This window comes from Maylandia zebra, linkage group LG16 (genome assembly GCF_041146795.1).
Source record: "Maylandia zebra isolate NMK-2024a linkage group LG16, Mzebra_GT3a, whole genome shotgun sequence".
Taxonomy (NCBI): Eukaryota; Metazoa; Chordata; class Actinopteri; order Cichliformes; family Cichlidae; genus Maylandia; species Maylandia zebra.
The window spans coordinates 1,555,001-1,582,939 of NC_135182.1; the positions used below are offsets into that span (position 1 = coordinate 1,555,001).

General features: G+C 44.4%; 1 protein-coding gene across 2 annotated transcripts in view; it reads left to right on the forward strand.

Annotated features, from left to right (window-relative positions):
• The window catches only part of LOC101464205 (contactin associated protein family member 5), a 138,374-nt gene extending 111,150 nt beyond the window's left edge, over positions 1 to 27,224 (forward strand). The window contains exons 18-24 of one of the 2 annotated variants that reach the window (XM_004571566.5): positions 3,869 to 4,108; positions 9,897 to 10,118; positions 16,714 to 16,847; positions 20,667 to 20,754; positions 20,841 to 21,035; positions 22,166 to 22,240; positions 24,398 to 27,224. In XM_004571566.5, coding sequence (XP_004571623.3) covers positions 3,869 to 4,108; positions 9,897 to 10,118; positions 16,714 to 16,847; positions 20,667 to 20,754; positions 20,841 to 21,035; positions 22,166 to 22,240; positions 24,398 to 24,594 — 1,151 coding nt within the window. In that variant the 3' untranslated portion in view covers positions 24,595 to 27,224. Of the gene's footprint in view, positions 1 to 3,868; positions 4,109 to 9,896; positions 10,119 to 16,713; positions 16,848 to 17,925; positions 18,210 to 20,666; positions 20,755 to 20,840; positions 21,036 to 22,165; positions 22,241 to 24,397 lie in introns of those variants that run through there. The other variant, XM_076874660.1, reaches the window with a different exon arrangement.
• Positions 27,225 to 27,939: the final 715 nt, after the last annotated feature.

Consider the following 27,939-nt stretch of genomic DNA (forward strand, 5'->3'; position numbering starts at 1 on the left):
GCCGGCCCTCGAGCACTGGAGCTTTGCACCTCTGACCTGAGCTTAGCAATAAGCCTGAATTCATTTAGTCACTGTTCATTTTTATTTCTTGAGGTCTTAAATGTCTTAAAAAGCATTGATTTAGGATTTTTCAAATCCTGCAGAAATCCTGGAGGGGAGATTACTCCTGCTGGCTGTTCTACAAGTGCAGCTGGAAAGGTGGGAAACCTGGTTTAGTGGCAGCAAATCATGTTACTGCGACGTGGCAACAGATATCGTCTCTGGCTGTTGAAGGCACGACATGCTGTCAGACAGCAAGTTGCATCGTTATGAGACAAGTGTGATAAAAGCATGTCGTTCCTGCTGTGAAATACTCAGATGTCATTTCTATTTTCTGAGCTCACAGATGTGAACTTTTGCCAATAATCTAGCTTTTCGCTAACTGAAGAATCACTTCAGCTTGTGGACTGCAGTATATGAAGTGTGCATATCAGTGCTTCACTGTGTGAGGGGATTAGGACAGAGAGGGCGGAGCTGCCTCTGATGCCCACAGTAAACGCTGCATTCATCCTGTTGGTTTGATCTTTTACTTTGACCCGACTGGGCTGAGTGTTGGTGACACTGGTAGTCTTCACCCCGTCTCCAGGGCTGCAGCCTGGCAGCACGGTGGTGTGATGGTGATGTTCTCTTTGATGCTTGTGTGCTGTTGCTGATACTGAGCGTGTGCAAGCACAGCTAGTAGCTGCTGAGCTTTTTTGAATATTACAAATATATTTGTAATTAAACAGACTTTTGGATAAATGTGTTTTATATCTGCTCATTTATTTATTTCTCTAAAACTGTTGCTAGACTTGCTCTTGTGTCGTTATCGTCCATGTTGCTTGTTATCATCATGGTTTGGGGTTTCTGCTAACTTCCTGTTTTATTGTGTACATACTCTTCCTCCACCTTCGCTCCCAGTGCATCTTGCTCTGCTTGAAGTGTCGTTCTAGCCGTTTCCTTGCCAGTTCGTTCAGTTCACAGAGTTTTTCCAAGTCGCTCCTTGTTGTCACAGCTCAGGTGCTCAGCCTTTCCGCTACCTGGAAATCCATCTTTGTCACTCTCGAGTGGTCACCTACAGGCTCTGCTGCTCACAGCTGCAGACATCGCCCTCCACCATTTTTGATGGATGTCTGGACTCTAGTCTGACTGTGCAATGACACAATCTTATCTTTAACTTCTTTTTGCATTATTGTGAAAATGATCCACTTGCTGTCACTTGTTTTTGCTTTTCTGTAAATTCTTTGATTTTTTGCCCCCTGCTGCCATCAATGAATCATTGTTGCCCCAGCAGATGCTCCCTCAGTTCCCTTTGTCACGTTCCACTTTCTCTTAGCAGTGCCTGGCATTGAGCTTTCCTTGTGTTTCCTTGTGAAATCTTTGCAAAAAGGATTTCATCCTTGCAAATCAGCTCCTTGCCATTTTTCTCCCCTGAGTCAGACAGATGTGTTTGCATTTCGCTCTGTGTCTCGTGTCCTGTACTTGGACCTGCACCCTGTGGATCGTTACAGCTTTAGGCCCAAACTTCATGAAGCTGAATCGAGCTGAAGTGAACATGAAGCTCGGCGGGGGGGGGGGGGGGGGGGGGGGGGGGTCGTCTGACAGCAGCGTCGCTGTTTCCTCTCGATGTCCACTCTGACAGTCACAGGAAGGATTTATCTGCTCACAGCCAGGATGGAGAGGAAATGTAATTACAGCAACAAAAGCTCTTTAAATACACATACATCATCGGAGTGTTATATTAAGATCTGCATTGCTCTGCTGTTAAGCCAATTTCAAATGTATTTTATTGTTTTTTCATGATTGGTCTTGGTCAGCGAGCGTGTCTGCTCTCTTCCGCTCATATTTCTGCAGCAGCCGTTCACACGCTGACATTTTAATCTCTCTGCTTAATAATAAAGAGAGATCCCATTAAATTCTGTTTTTTCCTCACCTAATGGATCGTTCACCTTCTGAAATCATTTGTTAGTGAGAGGACAATCGATCTTCGGTGGATCTCACAAGAAAAACATTATCTTTTGAAGATTTAATTTTCATAAAGCGCAGAAGTGATGTTGAGTTTGGTCTCATGCTAACATGTGACTGTGTCTGAAATGTCGTTTCCTGCTCTTGTGGGAGGAGATAACAACACTTCACAGAGACAATATTAGAATGAATATTAAAAACAGCAGCTTTGATGTTTCCAGACAAAAATAACAGCCTTGATTAGAAGCTTTGTAAATATAAAGACAGTGTGTGTGTAATCATAAAGACACAACGTGTGATTCTCTGTTTCACGGCCTCGCAGGAACATCTGTGAGCTTCCGCTGCACGTCGTGGAAAAGGACTGATGTGCAGACTTTGAGTTCATGGACCTTGCAAAATCCCCAAAGCTCGACTGGAAACACTTTCTAAAGTTTGGCCCAGAGTTGGCTCACAGCTCGCTCACAATGCAAAGACCTGAAGCTGGTGCTGTCTTGTCAGATGAAGCTGAGAATCACTCTTTAGTTGTTCCTGTAAAGTGTGGCTGTGGCTGTGCTCTGCATAAAACACGTGCGCCTAAGTTTCAGCTTCAAAGCTGAAAATCCAACTGTGGATATTTGGACTTTACATTTTGCCAGGATGGACGTTTTTAATCGCTGATACAAAGATGAGTTTATATCACACTGTCCATGCAATCGCTCTTTTCCATTATTTTATCCATTCAGCAGCTTTACAGGTAGATGTTTGCGCAGTGTTGCCTTCAAGGTTCAAACATGTCAAATTTATGTTCCCAATGAAAAGTTTCACACACAGATAGAAAAATGGAAAATGAAGGCTTAGAGGGAGGAGAGTATTTACATGAACCTGATACTCGACACGTGTTTGTTAAAGCACTGGGATCCATCGAGTCCATTCACTCAAATGTTGTTGCTCTGTTTTTCAGTCGTGTGCTAAACTCGCTGAACGTTTGTCCTCCACACAGGCTGTACTTTACATACTGGTTCTACTTTTATGTCATCATGTTCAGATTACACTTTTATTAAACTGAATGAAAACAAAATGCCTGTAAGAGACTTGGCAGCTTCTAAAATTGTGTTTATTTCAGATGCTGCTGCTCACTGCTGAGCTGGCACGTGTAACCAAGAAGCGTAACAGTTACACTGTTGCCAGTTTAAGGTTTGAATCCTCCGGTCAGCCCAGTGCCAAACACACAGAGCCCCACAATGTCAGCATGTGCACAAAAGCTAACACAGCTCCCACCATCACAAACATGCCTTATTTCACCAGAGATTTCACCTGAGGCAGCTCATTACGAATGCCTGCTATATATATAAATATAGGCAGAGCCTCAGTCGATGTGGAACAATACAGGATTTAACAAGTATCATCTGTCAGCCTCGGGGGATCATGAAAGGAGATTATATTCACACATTTGTATTTTTATTTCTCAGATAAATTATTTTCAATCTCAAGTCATCCATCTTCCACCTTCAGAAAGGAGAAATTTGTCACGAGTCATATTTCTTCTGTCCTGTTTCGCCCACAACACCTCGTCTATCAAATTATACATTTATATATCAGTTTGGTGATGTTTCCTGAACGCGCACAGCACCTCTAAACATGCAACAGTGACCCCTTTAAGGTTTGCGTCCACCTCTGCATATCCACGTAGCTCAGGACAGCCGAGCTCTTTCAAAGGCCATTTTTTCTGCTTTCTGAAACTTCTTTAGCGTGTGGCTAAAACACAAGCTCATCTTGACTTCATCGCTGCGTAGCTCACTGGCGACTTCGTGGATTTAACATTCAGTTTTAAACGAACCCTGATTTTAAAGTTGCCGCAGGGCGTTATACCACCACATCACCTGTGCATCCTAAATGTGTGTCTCAGGAGGAACGGCGTCCCAGCAGAGAGGCTTCCTGGGCTGCATCAGGTCTCTGACCGCCAATGGTGTCAGCTTCGATCTGGAGGAGAGGGCCAAGATGACGCCGGGAGTGAGCGCCGGCTGTCCCGGCTACTGCACCGGATCCAGCAGCCTCTGCCACAACCGAGGGAGGTGCGTGGAGAAAAGCAACGGCTACATCTGTGACTGCTCACAGTCTGCCTACGGAGGAACCACCTGCAACCAAGGTGAGTCCTTGGAAACAACCGTGCAGGCTGCGTAATTCATTTAATTGAATGATGTTGATTCTAACAAACAGATGATCGATCACCGTCGAGGTTATTCCATTACAGGGAACCGATAGCAAATGCAAGTAATGCAGAAGGCAATTAATACCTGTCCTGACTCCAGCTCCAAGAACATTTCAAATGCATTAGAACAAATTATCTCATGCAGTCTGTGAGCAGAGAAGAGAGCAGACACAATCACAACAAAAACCCATCAACAGCCAGCACAAATAGCAGAGGAGCAGGCTGTGAAAACAAGCATATGGATGCAGTACAAAGAAACAAATTGAATATACATTCTGTGGGAACAGAGATGAAAAGCCTGGCTGCAAATATGCCTAATCACAGAGTACAATTTACGCTGCTCCGTCCTGTCTGGAATGTTAACCTGTTCGCTTCAAAGATGCTGCTGGTTTCTTACAGCGAGCCGTGGTTTGGCTGTTTCTGCAGGCGTGGTTTCAGCTTCATCTCGCTCTGCGTGGGAGTGCGAGCTTTTTGAAGCAGATTTTCAAGCACTGCATATTCAAAGTTTTGTCATGTGGAAACAGTTTAAATGCAGTGCTGTTGCATCTGACAGGATCATTCCCGATTATTTAATGTTGCCGCGCTTCCATTGTGTCTCTATTGCTGTATAAGTCACACTAACGTGTGCTGCAGACGTTCAGGGAAACAAAGTCACACTAACAGTTTGTCACTGAAAGCTTTTTCCTCTCTGCAGTGTGAGTGAAAGCAAACAAAGAGCAGACATTTAGCTGCATCCCCATGTGCTCGCCAGCTGACTGACATATTCATCTGCACATGCTCGTCTGTTCTCAGTGATAGTGATACTTTGAGTGCGTGCTGGAGCTCTAACTAGGGTTGCCAACTCCCTGAAAAATAAATAAGGGACACCTCGTGGCCAGGGCCGGGCGACCCAGTTGTCTTCACCCTTCCCAGTGTGGTAGCTCTTTTTTTTGTGTGTGAAATTATTTTTTAACCATTTGACTTGAATTTGATTTAAGCAGATGCATATTCTTTGTGATATGAACACATGTGAAACAAATGATCATTTAGCCATTTATTTTTAGCTCAAAATGACAACATTAACACATAAAACAGGTCTCTTTCTTAAACAGAAGCCTGTCATGCTTAACTTTTGAGAATATAAGTAAATCTTTCTTTAAAAGAACTCTGTCCTGCTTAACTTAAAATTATATAAATTAATAGAAAACAATAGAACGAAAAACATTCTTGTAACTGTGCACATATAGTGCATTTAGTACAATTGGCTTCAGCTGAGGTATTATTTCAGCTTTTCTAATGCTAATCAGCTGCTCCTGTTTGTAAACCCGCTTGTTCCCATGATTACGCATCATAACTCATCATCATTATTCATCTATGTATTACTTTTATGTATTAGTGATCAATTTGTTGTAATCATCTATCCTTACAGATGTTTATTACACAAAATAAGTTATATTATTACACTTCTGGCCACATAGCGCTGATATTCACTGCACATGCCCATATTAACCTTAACCAGAGGGTTTAAACAACAAACCAGTGTTTACATACCATATCTGCTTCTGCCGTGGCCTGGTGGACAAAAAATTGGTAAAGGGTTCCCCGAGCTGTCACGCCCCTCATGTTCTTCTTGTGCCACCACTAGAAGCATGCCTATGGAAAAAGTGCGCCGGCACACAGTGCAGTGCGCTTTATAGGTGTTATCGTGCACTTTCCCAGCCAGGTGTTTTCCTTTTCCCAGTCCTCCCTGTACTTTTGCAGCCTTTTTTTTTCTTTCTCTGAGCGAACAAACATTGCTGCTCTAACGCTGGGCTCACACTGTGCGATTTTTGGCCCATTTTGAGCCGATTTTTGAGTCGTGCGACCGATTTGGTGATCGGCCCGATTTTGGCCTTCATCGTGCGTCGTGTAGTATACGTGGGGTAACGAGAAGCGATTAACACCTCACGACCAGCTCCCGATCATCAATCGCTCGTGAGCCGCTCACACTGCTCACGCGCAAACACGTAAACGTCGGTGAAAAAGACGGAGCAGCACGGCTGTGCAGCGTGTGATCTGGACACAAGTGATGGAGGCACAACTTGTAGAACTTTGGAAAGCTCATCCGAGCCTTTTCGATGTGGCCTCACAAAATTATCACGACCACAACAACCGTGAAAACAGTTGGATTTACACTGCTGCTCAATCACAGCTGATCAATGTTTTTCATTAGCAATTTAGCAAAGTTGATGTGGTGGTGTGTCTGTGTGAGTGAGAGACAGAGAGAGTGACAGATTTTCTGTTATAACCTTCATTTTATGGAGGCACAGTGTGAGCACTCAGGTCGCATCAGAGCATCGGGCGGTATAGTGTGAGACCTGCATCGTGACCTATGAACTTCTAACCCCTGCGAGTCAATCGTGCAGTTTGAGCAGGAGCTGAATAACGTGACTGAAAAAATCGCACAGTGTCTGCCCAGCTTTAGGTTTACTGTCGTCCGAGACTTGCACCGCAGTGTCAGCGTTTGTTTCCCTGTTGGCCATGCTTCTTGTTGTGGTCATCTGTTGTCTTCCGGTATTTTCTCCGTAAGCGACCTTTCCTCGACCAATGAGATGAGCGGTAATCTGAATTGTCATAAGTGTGCTGTCAGCTCATTGGTCACAAAGCAGGAGAGGGGCTGGGAATTATGTTTTCCAACAAAGCGTTAATTCCATAAACATTTATAGACTACTTTTGATTCTCACTGTATTACGGGACAAAGTGCGTCCCTTATTAGCTCAATACGGGACGTGTGCTTTTGTTTCTAAATACGGGACGATTCCGTATTTTAAGGGACGGTTGGCAGCCCTAGCTCTAACCAATGAGCTTCTTCTCCTTGCTGTAACAGCTTTACCGATCACATGGAAATCTTTGTTTTGAGTAGTGACTGCAGCAGCTTGAGTTTCGCACTCTCTCAGGATGTCCTGTTGTCTCTCTCCCACTACATTTAGCGCCTTCTCTGTCCTGGTAATGGCCCACTGTGTAACCCCACAGGTAGATGTGGTGCCAGTGACCCATCGCTTAGTAAAGTTCTGTCTTCAAGCCTCAAGCAGATCCTTTTGGTGTGTTAAAACAGGAAGTGACACAGAGCAGATCTGACCGTGAAGCAAAGTGACGCTGGCCCCTCCTCACAGCTCGTCACTTACATGGTCAAAGGCGCACGCTGACTCCAGGGTCCATCAGTTACAAAGTGACGTTCGTGTTGTATCAAGTAAGACTTCAAACCAGAAGCTGAGAATATTTTCATGTATAAATCAGGTTTTTGGAGAACTGTTCATTTCCCTGAGCCTCCACAACACGTGGTCCCTACAGATACGACCCTGTGAATCAAAACTAAACTGCAAAATCACCTCAGTTACATAAATCAGAACTAGCCCTAAAGCACAAAGACTGAAGGAATACAAAGTAGCAGTATTGATTCATTTTATCCATGTATATCCTGTCTACCATAGAGTGCATGTTGCGTTCGTGTTCAGGAGTTGCAGAGATTTAAATGAAAGTGTGTTTGCTTCATGACAGAACGGAGCCAGTTTCATCTTCTGTTCTTTACTTAGTGTAAACGCTTTTGTTGAAAGCCGGGCACCCAGCAATGACATGCAGCTGAGCTGCCGCTGACTACAGATTATCTGCTTCAGTGGTGTGTGCTAGCAGCAGAGACTGTAGCACTGCTGACACACTCACTGCTAACGCGTCGCTGCAGCAGCACACTGAGATGGTGGGTAGACGCAACGTGGATCTCATCCCACCCACTCTCCAACACGTTCTGCATTTCATTTGAGCGTTAAGTTATGGTTTGCTTTTTAACCCAGACAGTAAACAAGCTAGCAGCGCAGCCTCAGCACCAGGTGCTGCAGTCAGGTCCTCTCAGGCTCCTGCAGACGAACCTGGTTCCAGCTTGTTACTCGTCTTTTCTCGAATGAGTGAAAGAATCAGCTGAACGCACACTGATTGAAATGCATTCAAATATGGATTTTAAAGCCAATATCACTATGTGATTGGATTATTAGTTAAGTGTACATAACAATTAATGGAAGCTTAATTAAGCTTAATTTGATTAATAGTTAAAAACAACTCTGGTGTTCAGTTCATCCAGGCTTTTGCTGCAGCGTATCAAACAAACACAGTCATGAATAGAAAGGTTTAAAAGGAAACTTGGACACATATATATATTTATATGTGTGTGTATACATATATCTACTGAAACGTAGGCAGTTTTCATTAAGCATGAAGGTATTTGGGAAACTGTAAAACTGCAAATGTGATCGTCTTCTTTTTGGAACCTGCTCAAATTCCAGATTTCCTGCAACAATAAAAGTTCAGTGAAGCTTTGATGAAGTTAATGCAAACAGTTCCTGCAGGTAATGAGCCGCACACTGGTGCAGGGGAACCAGACGGTTCTTCCGGTGATGGAAGACAAACATAGTGTGAGGAGTCAAACCACTTGCAGCTGGTCTGAGGTGAACGGGGCAGACGAGTGTAGGTGTAACACAGATATGAGCTGTTGCCCAGTGACCACACTGTGACCACTCTGTGACCACTCTGTGACCACTCTGTGACCACTCTGTGACCACACTGTGACCACACTGTGACCACACTGTGACCACTCTGTGACCACTCTGTGACCACACTGTGACCACACTGTGACCACTCTGTGACCACTCTGTGACCACTCTGTGACCACTCAGTGACCACACTGTGACCACTCTGTGACCACTCTGTGACCACTCTGTGACCACACTGTGACCACTCTGTGACCACACTGTGACCACTCTGTGACCACTCTGTGACCACACTGTGACCACTCTGTGACCACTCTGTGACCACTCTGTGACCACACTGTGACCACTCTGTGACCACACTGTGACCACTCTGTGACCACACTGTGACCACACTGTGACCACTCTGTGACCACACTGTGACCACACTGTGACCACTCTGTGACCACTCTGTGACCACACTGTGACCACACTGTGACCACACTGTGACCACACTGTGACCACTCTGTGACCACACTGTGACCACTCTGTGACCACTCTGTGACCACACTGTGACCACTCTGTGACCACACTGTGACCACTCTGTGACCACTCTGAATATACCGAATGAAAATCAAATAATACTGTCAGTGAACATTTAGTATTAATAATGCAAATGCAGTTACACTGCAGTGGAAATTCATATAAATGAAAATGTGATAATATTGTAAACGTACCTATTAGCTACCTGCTAGCACTGAGTGAGCAGCCTTTATACATTATTGTATGTCTGCACCTCGTAGCTTTAATAAAGTGAGCACGGGGAAGGACGCTGTCGACCCTCCTCACTGTGCTTCGCAGGCTTGTTTTACGGTTGTATGGTCGAGTGTGAGAACTGCAACAGTTTTGCACATCAAAGTTGTTTATAGGTCTCTGGGAGTGAGGCTGCATTTGTGGGAGAGAAAAATATTTGTGGGCACAGAGGGAGCCGTGTGAAGTCTGATAAATTGCCCCGAGTGGTGAAAGCGAATATCATGAAATAGTAGAATGAGTTTTGCTGCAGCCTTGCTGTGCTGGATGGACACTGAAGCTGGGCTATTTTTAGGTAAGCAACGAAATCCAGTTGATACTGAATAAACCACATCTGAAGGAGCTCGCTGATTTTGTCTCGCTGATTATTTATTGAGTTATTTTTCTTTAAAGGCTGAATCAGCACCTGAACGCGTCTCTTCTGTTTCCCCGTGTCTGCACAGAGGTGTCTGTGTCCTTCGACAGAGAGTCCTCCGTCACCTACACCTTCCAGGAGCCCTTCTCAGTGATGCAGAACAGAAGCTCTCAGGCCTCCACCTCCTCCACGGACAGCAGAGCCAGAGAGGACGTGGCCTTGAGCTTCGTCACCTCCCAGAGACCAGCCATGCTGCTCACTGTCAGCACCTTCAGCCAGCAGTACATCGCTGTCATCCTGGCCACAAATGGTACGTACAGGAATCACACGTGGAAATGTTGTAGTTGTGCAAGCGTGTTCTTTGTGAATGCAAACTTTAAAAACATGAACATGCTTCTCGTAGGCAAAGAAGCCGCGCTGAATAACATCCTGGTATCTGAAGAACTACAGCAGTTCTTTCACAGTATGGGAGGAAATATTTGTTTTGACTCTGTTTTTATGAATCAAGGTTCACTTTGGCCCCGTAGCCCTCTGACTTGGATTCCTGTGTAGTTATTTTGAGTATGTGTTGACCACAGAGCAATCTGGGCTTTGTTCTTAAGAGCATCAAGAGACAAATGTTTGTTTTACAGTCCAGGTGGGGAATTTTGACACGTGAACAAAGGGTGAGTTCAGCGTTCGGGTGGATTTCTCTGGATTTCACCGTATAACTGTAAATGTGGTGTCAACACTTCCACTGTCACATGGTTCATGTCTTGATTTCAGACAACAGCTGGTTTGCCAGAGTTAACGAGTTGATTAGTGTAGTAACGGAGAGAGGAGAAAACAACCTAAGTGCATCCTCTTCTGTCTCGTGCCTCCCAGAGAAGCATCGCACTCTGAATAGAGTCTGGGTTATGTAGTGGCACTAATGGGAGTGAGAAGAAAACCATGGTGCCATGCTGGAGCAGGCGTTTTGGGCCTTTTATTGATGAAACCAGCTGTGAATTGAGCGCTGCCACCAGGTCACTGTGTGGGAAACAGGGAGGACAGTAAAGCACAGCTTGAGGCAGGAAAATGGTGGTGGAGTTGTTGGAGTGGAAGGCTTGTACACTTTCTTTTAGAAATGTGTGCAAACACGGCACCAGTGTGCTCAGCAGCGAGGCTTTCTCCTCCTTTATTTCCTCCGGAGCTGTTAAATAGGAGGAGGAGGTGATCAGCTGTGGGGCCCCTAACGGGAGAACTCGAAGGAAGAAGAAGAAATAATGCTGAATAGAAAACGACGGTTCTCATACTGTACATGTATCTGTGTGCTGTAGTAGTGAGTGTTAGTGGAGCCTAGCAGTACAAACCTGTTGGTGCTCAGCAGCATGAACAACAATCACTGTGCTAACAAAACTACATTCATTTACTTATTTGCTGCATTTTAGCTGCATTTGTCAAAGAGCACTCACTTTCTTGTGTCCACTTGGCCACAGATGCATCCACCACACTGCTGTAGGACTGAACCTATATGAATGGCAGCTGCTAAGTAATCAGCTTGTATATATGGGCAGAATATTCCTCGGGGGCTGGAACAGACCCACAGACCACCTCAGTGTGGGGTCCACCTGAAAGGAAAACTCAACAGCTGCCACCAAAGAGCTTTGGTTAGAAAACTGAATCCATAAACTGCACGGGCACAACACACACACAACTGCTAATTAGTGGTACGTAGCACAGTAATCAGATTACAGCTGGAATATCATAAAAACTGCATCTTATTGGATGGCCTGTAGTTCATAGCAGGCCGTATTATATGTCAGATAATTCCATTAAAATGCTCCAAAAGGCATAAACACAGTGGTGAGGCCAGCGAGGCCTAGCAGACAGCTAGCAGCTACAGCTGTCAGTCAAAGCAAGCACCAGCTAACTTTAAACACTGTCAGTATCCAAATGGAGCTATGAGAAAGTAATCAGCCTTACATGAAGGGGAGAAGTGTTCATAGAGGCCAAAGCAGCTTTGTTTTTGTTAAAGGTTTAAGTGTCATCACCGATGAGAAAGGAGGGAAAAGGTCCGACACAGAGTTCAGATACTGGAAAGTCTGGATTTTGTTTCCGGGCTTTGAAAAATGAGTCGCTATCATCAGATAGCACCATCAGATTTATGAAACGTGTGTAACCACCTTTAACCAGCCTGCACCAATATGCTGGTGAATCTGAATTATTCAGCAGCCTTTTAGACTCAGTTTGCATACTATGTGCATACTGCCCTGATGTTGTGAGAGAGAAATCTGCACCATCCAGGCAAAAATAAGGAGGAAGTCTGGCTACAGAAAATTAAATGATAGCGTCTGACGTCCAAGGAAGAAGTCAGAACAAGTGCATTGTTGCAGTATAAATAGGACAAAAATGATTGTTAGTAGTGGGAGTAAGTCTCTAAAGTCTACGGCAGCCAGGCTGTCAGTTGTATCCATGGTCAGAGGGACGTCTGCATTTAGTACACTGTTAGTACACGAGGCCCGTTCTTACAGTACTTATGCATCCACATGGCTTTGATTTCCTGTTCCACGCTGCATTGTTATGTTCTCCATTTGTGTTTGTTTCATGCGTCGCGCTCACACGTAACCGAAACCTGTATCTGCTGTGAAACTGAATTTGAGTCAGTCAGGAGTCTGAAGGACGGCCGCGTGGGGAGGATGGGTGTTCGCTGGTAACAGTGAAGGAGGCGGTGTCAACCACAGCGGTAGACATGATAGCAGGGTGTCATAGATTTGAAGGTGGATGGGTAGAAAAAGAATCTGGAGATGGATTTATGGAGCAGGACATCAGCTCCCCACACCTGTGTTCAAACACGAGCACGCAAAAGACAAAAGGTAGGAAGACAAAGGGTTTATCCCACAGGTGGAAACGATGGTCTCTGCTCTCTGCAGCTCAGTTACTGCGACGTCTTGTTGGGGTTAAGCACGCCCACCTGCAGCATTGGAGGGTGTTAGTTACACAACACCTGTTTTCCTTTCTTTTAACCCCTTTCTGGTATCAGGGAGAACGCCTACATCCCTGTTACCATGGTTACCAAATGATATAATGCATAATTACACAGCAGATTGCTCCCTTGACGGTGAGCTGGTTCCAAGTTCACTCGGAGGCTGAGAGCGATTGTGTAAAAAATAGAATCTGCCTAAAGTAGAAGGATTTAGTCATATTTGCAGGGCTCTTCAGTTTAATGCACAGCAACAGCTCACTGCATGTGTGAAGGTCTGTTTGTTGAATGTTGTGTAGATTGTGCCGTTGACACTTGGTGCTTTTGATGGAAGATCAGAGCGTGAGAAAGTCAAGCACATAATTACTTTATGCGGGTCACAAAGTCAAACGCAGTCGTGGCAGCTCAGCAGGTGTCAGCGCCGGCCAACCAGCTGATGGATCGCCCGATGCAGAGCCGGTCACATACAGCATGCACACGAGGGGTGGGCGATATATGCAAAATATGCAGTAAAAATATCTGTGAAGACAGAAAAAGCCTCTGTGTGCCTGCAGCTTGTGGCCGCAGCATTAAGTAAATGCAGAAACCAGATTTCCCAGTTAGCTGCTGTCACTGGTCACACACTCCCTGCCTGTGTGCAGCAGCAGTATAGTTTAACAGTGGCGCCACAGCGGTGACTGCTGAACACTTTAGTTTAACAATAACTGAAGTCACTCAGCCCTGGAGTTCGTGTCACATTGTAAAGCTCATGTGGGAAGTTGTGTCTTTGTTAAATCTCAGGTCCAACTTTTGAAGCAGCTGTTTAAAGAACTGCTTTTCCATTACATGTAACTGCACCATTAATTCCCATCCCTCGTTTCACTTCCTGTCATATGGAGTGCAGCTAGCTAGCGAGTGCAGCTAGCTAGCGAGGCGCTCTAGTGACACTGAGGAGTCACTTGTTTGTGCGGCACATCAGCAGCTGCTGGGATCTCCTCCCGGTGAGTCTGCTTCTGCTCAGCTTCTTTCCACCTTCAGTACGAACAATATTTTGCAAATGAGGTTGTTGGAATGATTATCGGAGGCTGCGTGCAGCTCTGTCTTGCATTGGGGAATGTAAACACATGTAAACACATGTAAACACATGTAAACACATGCGGTGACAGCCCTATGTGACATTTTCACATGTTCAAATGTATTCTCGTCATATTCCTCACAATATGATATAATGTTATATGATGGTCTGTCTCTACTTTCTGCAGTACAGTCCTGTTCAGCTGATGCTGACGAGGGTACCACAGTGTGTCCAGCACTGCTTTAATGCAGACAGAGGGGTCTGTACCTGTAGCAGCAGCTTCCCAGGCCTGATCGGCCTCCATTACTGCAGAACAGCTTACCTTACCTTTGTGAACTTCTGCCACTAACCTTTGTACCATTTCAAGCTGTTCATTGGACTTGCACAACTTGACTTGAAATAAATAACTGGGAGAATCGGGGTGTTATAACAGCAGTAGTGTTTATGGCAGGGCTGGTAGGTCCATAGTCTTTCTGTATCTGTTTCCTTAATAAGTTTAATTTGAAATGTTTCTCCTCACATACAACGTCTTGAATAATCAGCCCATCATAACTTACAAACCTCACAGTACCACATAAACCCAGCAGAGCACCTAACTCTCCGACTGGTTCCTGGGATATCTAAAAGTAGAAGGGAGGCCGAGTCTCCAGCTTTCAGGCCGCTCTTCTGTGAAATCCCAGCTTGGAGTCAGGAAACAGACAGCCTCTCTACTTTTAAGATTAAGCCTAAAACTTTCAGTGTAGATAAAACTTATAGTGTGGGATAGGGCTGGGCGATATATCAAAAATTTATCGTTACCGAAATTTATGACTCTCATCGACGTCATTTTGCCCATGTCGGTAAATTCGGTATTTAAAGAAAAGAAAAGGCATGTGCAGGTTGGCGATGTTCATGTCCCTTTAAGACGCTGTGCTACGTTACAGACTTGACGGGGTGGAGTCACATGACTCTACTACCTGAAACAAGACGAGACACGGGTGAACAAATGGAGGACGATTTAAATGTTGAAGCAGCAGCGACGGAGGTAGAGCTGGTGGAGGAGGAAGAGGAGACGCTTGTTAACAAAAAAAAATGCATCATCAATCGTTTGGCAACATTTTGGATTCAACAAGGATGATATTGATCAAAAAATTGTTAAATGTAAACGCTGCAAAAAGACTGTTGCGTCTTCCACCACCTGCAGCACAACCATGTGATTCAATTCGAAGACATAAAAAAAGCTCAAAGTGAGAAGAGAGTAGGACCAGCAAAAACGTCTTCCTCCACCAGACATTATTTGTTTACAAGTTATACAAGTTCTAGTACCTCAAGGCCTTAGCAGAGATAGGCCTTTGTCCATGATGGCATTACATTTGCACAATCATTGTTTACTTTGTGAATAGCCAATGTGAAACATTTATTATTAAACTATTTTGTTTACATTTTTTAGAAAGCATGGTTACATATTGTATCCTACACTTTTTATTTTGTTCAGTTAATAAATCTTAACCACTAAAAGTACTTACTACTATTGTCTTCATTTATTTTCAGTGACATTTTACAGTCCTTTAAAGTGGTAATAATATAATTGCAATGAATAGGTCTAGGGGGAATAATATTATGAAAATAACTGGAGGAACTATGCTGCCTGCCACAGCCCCATCAAATGAAGAAAAAAAACGTTAGTTTTTTTGGCACTTGGGGTGGTTATCGTCCATTTATCGTTATCGAGGTTAACTGCTCAATTTATCGTGATATTGATTTTAGGCCATTTTGCCCAGCCCTAGTGTGGGTTGCATTAGGGTACCCTGCAATAGGCCTGCAGGCTGCTGGGGGCTTCCCATGTCACCAGTTTGCCCATCTGTATCTGGAAGTCCCGAAGGATCTCCCAACATCTAACCTGCAGTCCACTGACATCTCCTGTAGCGGTGCTATTTATCACGTACGACTTCACTTTAAATAAATTGTGGGACTGAAATAAACACTGTTTGGACACAGACTGAAATTTAGGATGGTTACTGTTAACCTACTAACGTTACTATGAGGTATAACATGATGTTAGCTTAAGCATGAGAAAATATCAGGCTCATATTTTAGCCTGAGCTCCACTGCTTGACTTGGACCCTGGAGGAAAAGGTCCCTGCATATGTTACAGCTTATCACCTCAGAGTCTCCATTTTTCAGATTGAGACACAACAAAGACCTCAGAGCTTTAAGCGAACAGCCACGCTACATCCAAACCTGCGAGTGCCACATTGAGTGACACCTCTGTGCAGTTTTTAGCCAGAGCCCTAATCCGCTCGTGTGTGTTAAACCTGAGCAGCCAAATTGCATGGGTCTCTGTAAACAGTGAAGGGCAGGGGAGACACTTTATCCACAGTGACCTTGCTCTGTTGGAGCACTCTCAGGATCTGAAATGAATCACAACACAAAGCCCTTCACTTACACACTGGGAATTGTAATATTGACCTAGCTCCACTTGACAATGCATAGCTTTCTGACTCTTTGATCTGGCAGCGAGTGTGTGTGTGTGTGTGTGTGTGTGTGTGTGTGCGTGTGTGTGTGTGTGTGTGTGTGGGGGGGGGGGGGGGGGGGGGGGGGCGGCCCGAGGAGGGGGGGGCTGAGCACATATTGACTCGCTCAGTTTTCAGAGCAAAGAGCTATGAGATAAATATTTGCAGACTCTCGAGAGTAACTGAAGAAGCTTGGATGTAGTGGTGTATTTATAAATAGGCAGTCCCCTTCTTGCAGCAGACAGGTGTATTCTCTTATCTTATCACCCATTAGAGTGCAGGGTACACATATTTGAATCCTGGTAATGTTATATGTACAAGATTGGATTTAGACCTGTAGATTCCACGTTTTCATCGAACACTGAGCATAAGATGAAGCGTCGCGTTGCTCTGTAACAGTTTATGCTTTGTTTTCCAGGGAGTGTGCAGATCTGGTATCACCTGCAGACAGGCAAGAAACCGGACGTCTTCACTCCCACCCCGAGTAATCTGGCAGACGGACGTCTTCATCGAATCAGAATCCACCGAGTCGGCAAAAACCTCTATGTACAGGTCAGTAACACCGGTACAGGAAGTCCTGCATAAGGACGTGCTGTCTCACAGAGATAGTTCCTGCTTCTGAAGCTTGGTGTGGAGTTTGGATGTGTGCAGGCTCCCTGTGCAGGCTCCCTGTGGCCACTCCAAAGACACGCATGTTGGATCAAGAGCTTAGACAGTGGCTGTGATGTATAAAGTGCTTGCAGTGTGTAAGCATGATGTGAGTATAGGGCTAAGTGTGATTCGTCTTAGGTGCGTTTGTAATCATTTCCTGTTCAGTCACATATCACAGTCTGTCTGCTAGGTAAAGGTAGAATGACTCATCATCCGAATCTGTTGTAGATTATCTGGGTTTTGTATATATTCTGACCTGTTTTCTACAATAAATTACTACATTTTGTGTTATTCAGAGTTAATGTAAGAATAAGATGCACAGCTGTATCCATGCTAGCTGCTCTGTTACATCAAGAGTAGCATCATCAAACAGCATTTAAGCTGCTGATGCTCTTCAGTATCACTTACCAAATTCAGCGTATCCTGACTTGGCTAAATGCACAGAGGGCAGGAAACCTCAGGCCTGCAGCAGGTTAGCTGATCACAGCTCCAGAAAGAAAACTAACATACTGGACCCACATAACTCTGTAATTCCCCCACTGCACTCAATCTTCTCCCAGTTTGACTCCTACGTGTGAGGAATGAGATACAATATTCTTTGGAAGAGTTTTTTGATAACACACATTAAATTTACCCGGGGAGGCCTTAAACCAGAGCAGGTGACCTGCCACCCATCAAATACGACATGGCCCAAAAATGAAAGAGACTAAACCTAACTGACTTCAAAGAGCAGCAACATCCACCATACACCATCTTTATGTGAACTCAACACTGTTTGTTTGCATCCAGCGGCAATTTATTTATACAGCACATTTCATTATGCAGTGTTGAAGATAACATAGAAGAAAAACACATGTAGTTTTGTCTTAAGGGGATTTAAAGACGTTAAAGACGTGCATGCACACACATCCAGAGTTACTGAGTGTAGACCTGTGAGGACAGAAAGGGTTGAGGATGTTTTTGAATATGTGATTTACAGGTCAGCAGGCAGCTGGTCCAGGAACAGGCCCTCAGCACACTTAGATCTACTGGGAACAGCTGATGACCTGAGAGTCTGACAACGATATATATCAGATGACGATATAGAAACATCGTTTCATTTTACGCTATCGTTTGTTTTGTGGTGTCGCAAAATAAACTGTTTACAGCAATGTTTTTCATGTTCTGATGTCACTGTAGTTATTATTAATTTCTTAAAGTTCTCTCTTTCTCTTATATTTAATATCACCACACTACGGACGGACAAGCGCATGTTTTTATGCGTTGTCGTTAGCAACAACTACGGTAACACCACGGCGTGTCCGCTTGTTTATGTTCCACATAAACCTTTCACAATAAAGCTCAAGATCCTGTTGAGACTTTTCAAAATAAACTGAATCACGTGAAAGAGCAGATTATTTACGGATGAGAAGTAAAAAAGAGCCGCCAGGTGCTAAAAAATAAACCTTAGACTCAAACGTTAGAACAGGCTTCTCCCCGCAGCACGCCGTGTAAGAAATACTCACAAAGGAAACGGCGCCGTTACAACTTCTGTCTAAAAATGTATCGTTTCATGCATCGGTTAAAACACTCGACTCACCTACACGACGCCCAGCAGGAAACACTTCACCTGCCCGAGATTCACAGAATTGACAGAAAATGTTACATTTGTGTGATTTATATCGTTATCGGACGATAGATGTTTTATATTGGGAGATGAGATTCTGGTCATATCGCACAGCCCTGGGTCTGACTGCAGGTCCATAATGTGCTGAGGGGCCACATGGATTTTAAAGTTAACTCTCTGACTTCAGTATCTGGGTGATATGGTCGGGTTTCCTTGTATGAGCAAGAAAAGTTGTCTTCGTTGAGTAGAGTAACCTGCTTGGCATGAACACATTTCTAGGTCAGTTTGAAATTACATTTTCTAACTTTTGATATATTTGTATCGATTCCTGTGTTTAAGAGACAGGGACGGTAAATATGTGATCAACTATAATATCTAAAAGGTTTCTGGACCTCCAACAGTTAATGTTATTAATACAACTGATGAGTCTTTGAACAGAGGTTAGATTACCAGAGGAATATGATGTGTTTATTAACTGCCCAAGGATATAATATATCATTTGAGTTCTGTCTGATAGTGCTGTACCAAGCAGACACATAAAGTCATGGACCAGGACTGACTGACTGACTGAGGAGCCCTGATTGAATTTTTGTTTGTGCAAATCTAAAACTAATAATTGAAATATAAAAACTTCAGCTGTGAAGAGGACCAATCAATAACCAGACCTAATAAAACAATTGAACCATCAGGTCATCTTAGTGCATGCTCACTCATCCAGGTGAGGAACTCCTAAAAGGCTGATTCTGTTCATGAGGACGTGGCGTCTTCCTCCAGTCTCAGCTGACTGCAGCTTTCCAACCTTAGAAACAGGACATTTGTACAGTGACTGAAACCAGCAGCGCTGAGGGAACCATGGGCTGTGTCATTAATATGCACTGATCAAAGCCCAATCATCATTGATCAGTGGCCACGTTTAGACCGTACACAAGACGTTGAGTATCTGCTGTTATAATCAGTGGAACAGTTCTGCAGGGCGGCGGTGCCCTTTTGCACTACAGACCGGTTTATGTCCAGCAATATTTTTATGGTGTCGCGGATGAATACAACAAAATAAAACCAGTACCAAAAAAGAGGAAGATTTATTCATAACACACGAGAAAAGACCCAGGGAAACCGAGTTAGCGATAAAAACGATTAAAAAAACAAAACGATACAAACCCTGAAAACCATCATTTCTCACCTGAGCCTGAAGCCTCACGGCCCGGTACCAAACGACTGGTTTGGTTTCCTCTCAGTACGCCTTTCTGGTAATTCTAAATTGGTAATTGATGTGAGGTAGATAAAGTGTTGTGCGTATGTTGCAGGTATTTCCCTTCTTTGTTGCGTTGGCAGTTTTCACTTTACCATTGCACTCGTTCTTTTCTGCAATAAAAAGTCCACGCTGCAGGCTGCGCCACTGCTTCCCTGCTTGATTGGAGCTCAAGTGCAAGCAGCGAGATGGCGTGACAGGCAACCAGACGGACAGTCCCGAGGATTCGAACTAATGTTGCGTGGAACATTCCCATCCCAATTATCCTGCAGGATTTTCTGGTAGAGAGCAGAATCCATAGGTTGCGTGATGGTGCTGGTCCTGGCTGGGACCTCAGGTTGAGTCTTAGTCAGGTTTTAAATAACGTTTTCACAGAGGACCAGGTAGGTGTGGATTTGAATGAAATCATCATTTAACTTGTGTATTTACTCAGATGATCAAAGTTACTTGATGATCAGGAACATGTAAGTGTGACAAACATGCAAAAGAAAATTAAGAAATGAGGAAGTGTGCAACGACGTTTTTACAGCACTGTAGCTATTTGAGTGAAACAATGTGACTAACATGACGAGACAGCAGGATTCATCTAAAGAGGAAAGCTGTGCACATCGTGTGCATCTTTTCATGCAATAGGAAACTGAAACCCTTCACTTTTATTGCACTTCACCGTGTTAAGCGATTATTCCGAGTCAGCATGACGGCACAGAGGTACAAGGTCAAACTCACTTCAGAGCTACCTGTAGCTGCTTTCAGGTGAGGCTGCAGTGAACACACAGCTCGCTCTTACGCTGAGCTGCAGCTGCTGTTACCTTGCTTTGAATTTCGTGTAATCACCTTGTTATCTGATTTCTTTCTATCCAACCAGATCAACCAGGACATCCACAGAAAGTACACACTGTCATCTGACGCGGAGCTGATCCTCATACGATCGCTGACGTTAGGCAAAGTCACCAGTAAGTCTCTGCAATCAGTCCTTCTCATTCAGCTTTGACCGAACGAAGCCAGAAGCATTTCTCACTCCTCGGCTGTGTCTTTGTAGGAATGGAGAATTTTGATGAGGAAGTGATACAAGGAGCTTCTAAAGGTTTCATTGGCTGCCTCTCCTCAGTCCAGTTTAATCATGTCGCACCACTGAAGGTAGCGCTGACCAATCGCGGGAGCTCATTGGTCACCGTCCGTGGCCCGCTGGTCCAATCAAATTGTGGCGCGCTAGCCGAGTCACATACTCTGCAAGGTAAAACATCCACATCCATGACACTGATGATCTGTTTACTTAGACTCACAAACACACGAGCTGATTGTTTCTGTCTGTTAATCTGAGTCTTTGAAGCACTTTGAGGAACTCGTTGCTGTGATTTGTTTCTACATAAATAAAACTGAACTAAAGTCATCTGAGAAATTTGGATAGAATGAAACCATCAGCTGTGCAATTCTTCATAAATGGAATAAAAGTAAAAGGACCATCTATTGTCCTCGGTCTGGAGCTCAGAATCAAAATCTGAGACGTGAATCGTAGTGGATCAGCCCAAAATCACACAGCAGTAATGACCTAAAGCACGCCGGGACGCAGTCGCCACCGTTGGCAACACGACGGCGTCATGGATGGAAATCTTGCAGCCCCCACACAGTCCCCTTGCTCAAGAAGCCACAGCGTGAGTTTGCCATCGAACATCTAGATGGTTCAGAGAAGGCTTGGATAAAAGTGTCGTGGTCACATGAAACCAAAGCTGAGCTACTGAAGAGTTTCTGTTTCAGTTTGTGATGGTTAGGATCATATTTCCATGACAGTGTGGTTAGCATTAGCATTGGATCTTATGTACACAGGCCAGAGCTCTCTGTAGGGTTTGTTATCTTAAGACCAGTATAGCAGCACTGGTTTCCATATTTGCTTTTTCCTGTTGTATCGACACCGAGCTGGCTTTTTGCTGGCATTGCTCTGTGCGTCTTTCACAGCGATCAGTTTTAAAGAAGATGACCCCGACCCGCATGTGAAATAGTTTCTCGTTTGCCTGAAGTCCAGACACAAAGACAGCTGTTCTCACTGGACTGGATGTGTTACAGAAACGTTGGCTGACGTCACAGCGGTGCAACAAGCCAAAGAGCTACAAACCAAACAGAACATGATCACAGTAAAACTGGATTGTGTAAATCAGGACTTCCAGGGTTGTACTGCTGTTTAAAATCGTTTTCAGAAGCAGAGACATTTAAATAGACTGTTTGTCTTTGCCTCTCATGAACCAAATGTAATCATCATGTCATGCACTGTACTGCAGCACGCCTCGTTGTACAGGAGGAGGAGCCAGTCAGTAAAGAGAAGTTGACATGGTATGTATGAAAATGATGATGTTTCTCTTTGCTCTGCAGATCAGGCTGTAAATGCAAATAAAGACAAAGAGCAGCGTGCCGGCAGCACCCAGAAGGATTTGGCTGTAATAGCAGGTCTGTGCTGTGCTCCTGTTTTTCCTTTGCTTAATTGAAAATGAGTCCCAGCTGTTTGTCATTTGTCATTCTCTCCATTTGGCTCCGTCTTAATGCTTTTTCCTTATCTCTCGATAACTCGGCCCAGCTCGAGCTTATTGCCACGATCGTGTCTTAAACCTTCTTTTTATTTGAAATGAAACTTGATGCTGTGATGTGTGTTTTCTGAACAAGCAAGCATTTAAATCTATAGCTACATGTCCCCAGATATTACTTATAAAGTCTATCAGAGGCCCTATAACTGTGATCATCTTTAGTGTTCATTCTCTGAGGCGCTGTGCCTGTTTCCGGTAACAGCTCTGTCATTTGCTTGTTTGCTTCATATGCATCTGTTCTGCTGTCTGTAAGGTAAATATGAAGACACAACACCGTCGAGCTCAACATAAAGGCTGGAATAAGGACAATTTCATTTAAATGTTGTTAATTAACCTGTTTTGTGAAATCACAACCATCAAAGAGTGAAGGAAGCTGTCTCCCGCGGTGACCGTGAGACAGCTTCTTGGCTCAGACCAGTTTCCAGGCAACCATCAGGGACTCGGAGGTGTTACTGATCCCTCAGCTTCACCACAGACAGCTGACAGGGTTGCAGTCTTTTCATCAGCCTCTTGACAAGAAGACAAATCAGTACATTTCTCAATAAAAGTCACATTATTCAATCACAGTCGGAGGATTAGTCAGCTCCAATCAATAAATGATACGATAGCTTTGATTGTTACAAACATTTATTTCATTCAACTTGTTTATTTCAGTTTAGCTCTTCGGAAATTTGACATCATCTCTTTGTTGTGGCTGCAGATTAAATTGTGATGCATCCTGTTTTCTTTAATTATCTTTGTAAATCATGTCTAATCAATGATGTTTGTCACAGGAGGACGGCAGTCTCGTTTGATTCTCCTTTCAAAGGCACAAAGGGGATGCTAATACTGAAGGCTACTTACTTTGAGTTAAAATCCACCCATTTAAAATTTCCCTCACACGATGTGTGCAGGAGTGTTCAAATCTCTTCATGACAAACTCATTGTCAGACCAGGTGGACTCAGTTTCAGGGAAAGTAGATTAGATTAGCTTCTTCATCGTCGTTTGTAAAATTTGTCTGGATCATTTTTACCAAACTTGCTGAGAAATAAAGAGATAATTGCTTTGGTCAGAAGTCTCCGTCCACTCATCCGGGGGATGAATGTCGTGGTAATTTGACCCTTTATTTTCTCCATAGGTGACATGATTAAATAGGTTTGGCTGTTTTTTTTGGGGGGGGGGGCTCTTATCCACACAGTCTGTATATGCAGACTACACATACAGGCTCAAATATGTACATATATGCGTTCGCAAGGTAGCGTTAGCTTAGGTTAACCATGCATCAGCATCACGCTGACAGTTGGTACAGTGCCATTACGTATGAAAATGATCATCTTCATCGTGTTTGACTCCAGAAGGCTTGACTGGTCCGTGTGGGCAGCTGTAAATCCCAGTCAGATTCAGAGTTGTTGGTGTTGGAGCTTCTCTCTCTGTCAGCCCCCTCTTGGTCCGTCGCAGTGTAAAACCCCACTGTGGACAGGATGCTGTTCCAGCAGTCCTCGGTTGTCCTTGAATATTCTAACCAGCGTGTCTCCTCCCAGACCCGTGGGGACGCATCCAAATAAGTTGTACTAGTGTGAAGTCGTTTTAACTAATGATGCTGGAAGTCCTGAAGAAACAGCCTTTGTCCTGATGTATTCACTCAGTTACCTTTGGGATCAATCCAAAGTCAAACTAGTCCTTTTTATGCTGCCATGATGAACAGATAAACTACCAGCTGTACGATAGTCGGTCGAGATCACTAACGAGTCGTTAGCCTTCACACACTGGAAGCTTCACTTATTCACATATTAGAGTGTACGCAGACTCCTGTGTAGTAACATCTTGTGCTCTCATTAAACGTTGATGCTGTTCAGGTATCCTTGAGAGGAACTGTTCAAAGAAATCATTCGATCAGAGACCAAGCGTGCAGTAATCCCAGCTTTAAGGTCCTGTGTCCACATGTGTGCAGGGCTAAACGTACTGCTAACACTCCTACACTACTTAAACCTGAGGCCACCAACACCGCCATCATCTAACCTGCCTTCCCTGCGTCGTTTCCAGGTGTGGTCACTGCAGTGGTCTTCATAACCGTGTGCGCACTGGCTGTGGTGATCCGCCTGGTGTACCAGCAGCGGCGGGCCCAGAGGAGCAGCGGCAGCATCAAAGAGGAGCACAGACACAGCATGTACACAGACTACAGGACTGAGCTGCACCTCCACAACCCAGTCAGAGACAGCGTGAAGGAATACTACATCTGACTGCAGCGTGCAGCCGATGTCACAAACTTACCTCTTTCTTCTAAAGGACTCACAGGTGGACGTGCTGCCGCAGGATTTCTTACAACACTGCATATCTCCGCCCTGGAAGTTCCCCAGGGACTCTGCAAAAGTCAGCAGACTCCACTCTCAATGCTCCTGTAAAAGCAGGCGGCTGAATCTTTGCAGCTCGTAGTGTATTTGATGTTGGTGAAATTGTCAGAATCAAGCTGCCGTGGTTTCCGTCATTGCGAAATGTGTAAAGCAAAAGTCGATCGTTCCCAGGGGTGAACGCGGGGGCGTGGACGAGCGCGGCGAGCGCAGAAGCCGCCGACCGTCCTGAATGTGCACAACAATATTTCCACATTTCTGTGGGACTCACTAAATTGTATTTGTTAGTCAGGAAATGTAGGCAAGGCCTGTAAGATATGCATCCATCCGCTGCTCTCTGTTTGTGTTTCCACTGGGGGTGAATGTCGCAGCAAAGGGACAACACTGCCGACACTGTGTGAGTGCCTGATTTGCATATCTGTTTGGATTTGAGTTCTTGCTGTGACCCTCACAGACGCAGGCACATGTCCCCACAAAAGAGCTTATTGTCATTCGCTGAAGAAAATGGGAATTTCATAGAATTTCATCGTCTCTAGAGCGCAGCCGTTGGCGAGGGGTGACCATCGCTAACATTTCTTTCAACAGGCTGTTTACCACGGCGCGGTTGATAGCAGCGTGCAAACTGACAGATGGAACAGGCCCATAGATTCTTTGTTGATGTGCAGCGAGGGCCTCATTTATCAACGTCTGCAGGAAGAAAATAATAATAATGACGACCATGATAATAAAAACTGATCGCGTGCCCACAGCACAGTGTTCAGCACATCATGAAGTTACCCTCAGCACATAGACGGGGGTCCACACACCCACATATTTGAGGTTTCTGGGTGGGAGAAGTGACCACAATAACCCCTGTTTGTGTTGTCGTCATTCCCAGATTCATGTCACAAAGGTGTGACCAGCGTGTGAGGCTGCCGTGCTCACAGACGACCTCACACAGACGTGCCACATATGTAAGGGATGGATGTAGCCGCCATGGCATCCTTTAGAGTAGCCTCGTGCTGAGCACTGATAGCCCAGCAATCAGTCACACTGTAAAGCCCTGTTTTATTCTCTGTTTGACTCAACGAGGACCAGCCCCTGCTGGCCAACGGGACCAGTGAACATCTCGTCACAGTCTTTTCTATAAACCTGGCCACAGCACGGCCACACCAAGTGTTACGTGGATAAATGAACATCGGTGGAATTTGAATCTGACGTCGCTACTTTCATGTGACAACAACAAAACGTACAAACTTGATATTAACGAGGAGAAAAATGATAAATGAGGCCCTGACTCAGTGTCAACAGCGAGTGTTGCAGCTGTTTCTGTTCATAATGAAGGAGATGCAATGTGTAAAAAAGGTGTGAATTGTGTCATAAAGTAGCAGAAATAAGAAAATAACTGAGAGAAATGTATTATTTATAGCAGTTATTTATGCCAAGACTAAAGGGTGTAATCATCAAGCAGAGGGTCCACGTGAAACACCACAGGCAGCCAGTAGCAGCAGTTACAGCCTCCAACCCTGCAGCTTGTGTTCAGTAACATACAGACAGCAGTTTGCTTCATACGACAGGTTTTGGGTTCACAGAAGTCACAGTAACGAGGTTAGAATCACAGCAGCACGTTTGCGAGGTTTCGTGGAGGAGAACGTCCGAACTTTGCTGGCAAATGTCTGGGAGTTGTTTCATAGAGCATTCACTTGTGGAGCACCAAAGCCGTAGAGCAGAAGTTTAATCTGGCTTGTATTTTAGAGCACTAACCGGCGGTGCTTAGAGCTTTTTGCATAAAAGAAGACGGCCAATATCATACCGGATGGAATGAATTTATTTTCAGATTTACTGGGAGTGCAGTGGTTTCTGTCTCAAATGGACGTGACGAAGGCAAATTAAAGGACGGATGGAAATGGAGACTACTTTGCTTTTTTAGATCCTTGCTTCTAGTGGGCACGAAGGTGATGCCAGAGAAAACAAATCACGTTGTCTAAATTTCAAAAGCAGCCTTTTGAGCCCAGTTCTGCATTATCATACTGACTCATTATCCTGGGCTCAGCTGCTCTCTGGCTGCATTCCTGTCTTTGTCACCATCAGTTATGCTTTGAACTTAACGGGCTAAATGTAAAGGTTAAGTCCAAAGAAAAGCTGACAGAAACACGGCCATTTATTTAGCATCTTGTCATGAACTCAAGTGTTCATTCTCCTGGGATCTGAATGTCAGAATAAAATGTTTAAAAAACAAAGCAGTGAGATTTCCCTCACGTAGAAATGTTTGGACCGGTGCACTGATGCGTACAAAGACTGGAGCTCCAGCTGAGGAAGGACAGCGGTGTGGCTGAGCCCGTGTACCCTCTCTGTGCATGTCCTCCAAATACGCCTGAAGATGATCCCCATATTTGTGAATGAATGCATACCTCTGAGAGTTTCAGTTACACTGCAATGGGTAATATCATGTGCTCACTTCTTAATGATTTGTATAGCTGCGGTTTTATTAAGAATCTATTGTATAGATGTATAATTTAATAATAAAAGTCGATATATTGCTACTTTTTGTTGTAAAATGGCTTCACTTCTATACAAATACAGACCATTTACTTCTGAACCTTAAAGGTGCATCTGCATTACGCTGATATCCCCAGAGGATCAAACAGCACTAACACTGTGCAGTCAGTCTGCTACAGACTCACTCACGAAGTGGCCTGGATAAATGCCTGTTACGTGGGTGAAGCACACATCTGGACATCTGAAGTGTTTCAGTGACAGAAGCCAACGTTAACGTGCGGTTACACTGTAACCTTGGTTCTCTGAGTGAGAGTCTCGATGTGATGGAGAACAGGCTTTTTGTTTGATTATTGAGTACTGTATCTGTACCTTTGACCTGTCTTTTTTCCTAACAAGGACAAAGTTCAGTCACAGTTTTCGTATTGATCAAGATGAGCGACGGATTACAGGCAGGATGTCCAGCATCAATCTCTGTCTGTGCCCGACCACGCGGGGTCGATTCATCTCTCAGTGTGAAGAAAGATCAGGTCTGAACAGAGGAACAGAAAAACTCTCCGATCAAAGCTGAGTCGTCACTGTAGTGTTTGTTTGTTTTATGGAAATGTCTAATGACAGTTATTGATTGTTACAGCTGGAAGAACGTTCTCATGCTGCTGCGGTTTTCTCGTATAACTCAGACGAGGACTCTGGGAGAGCTTTGATTATCTCAGCAGTCTCAGCTTCAAGGAAGAGCTTTACCAGTTTTGCAGTGATGTTCAG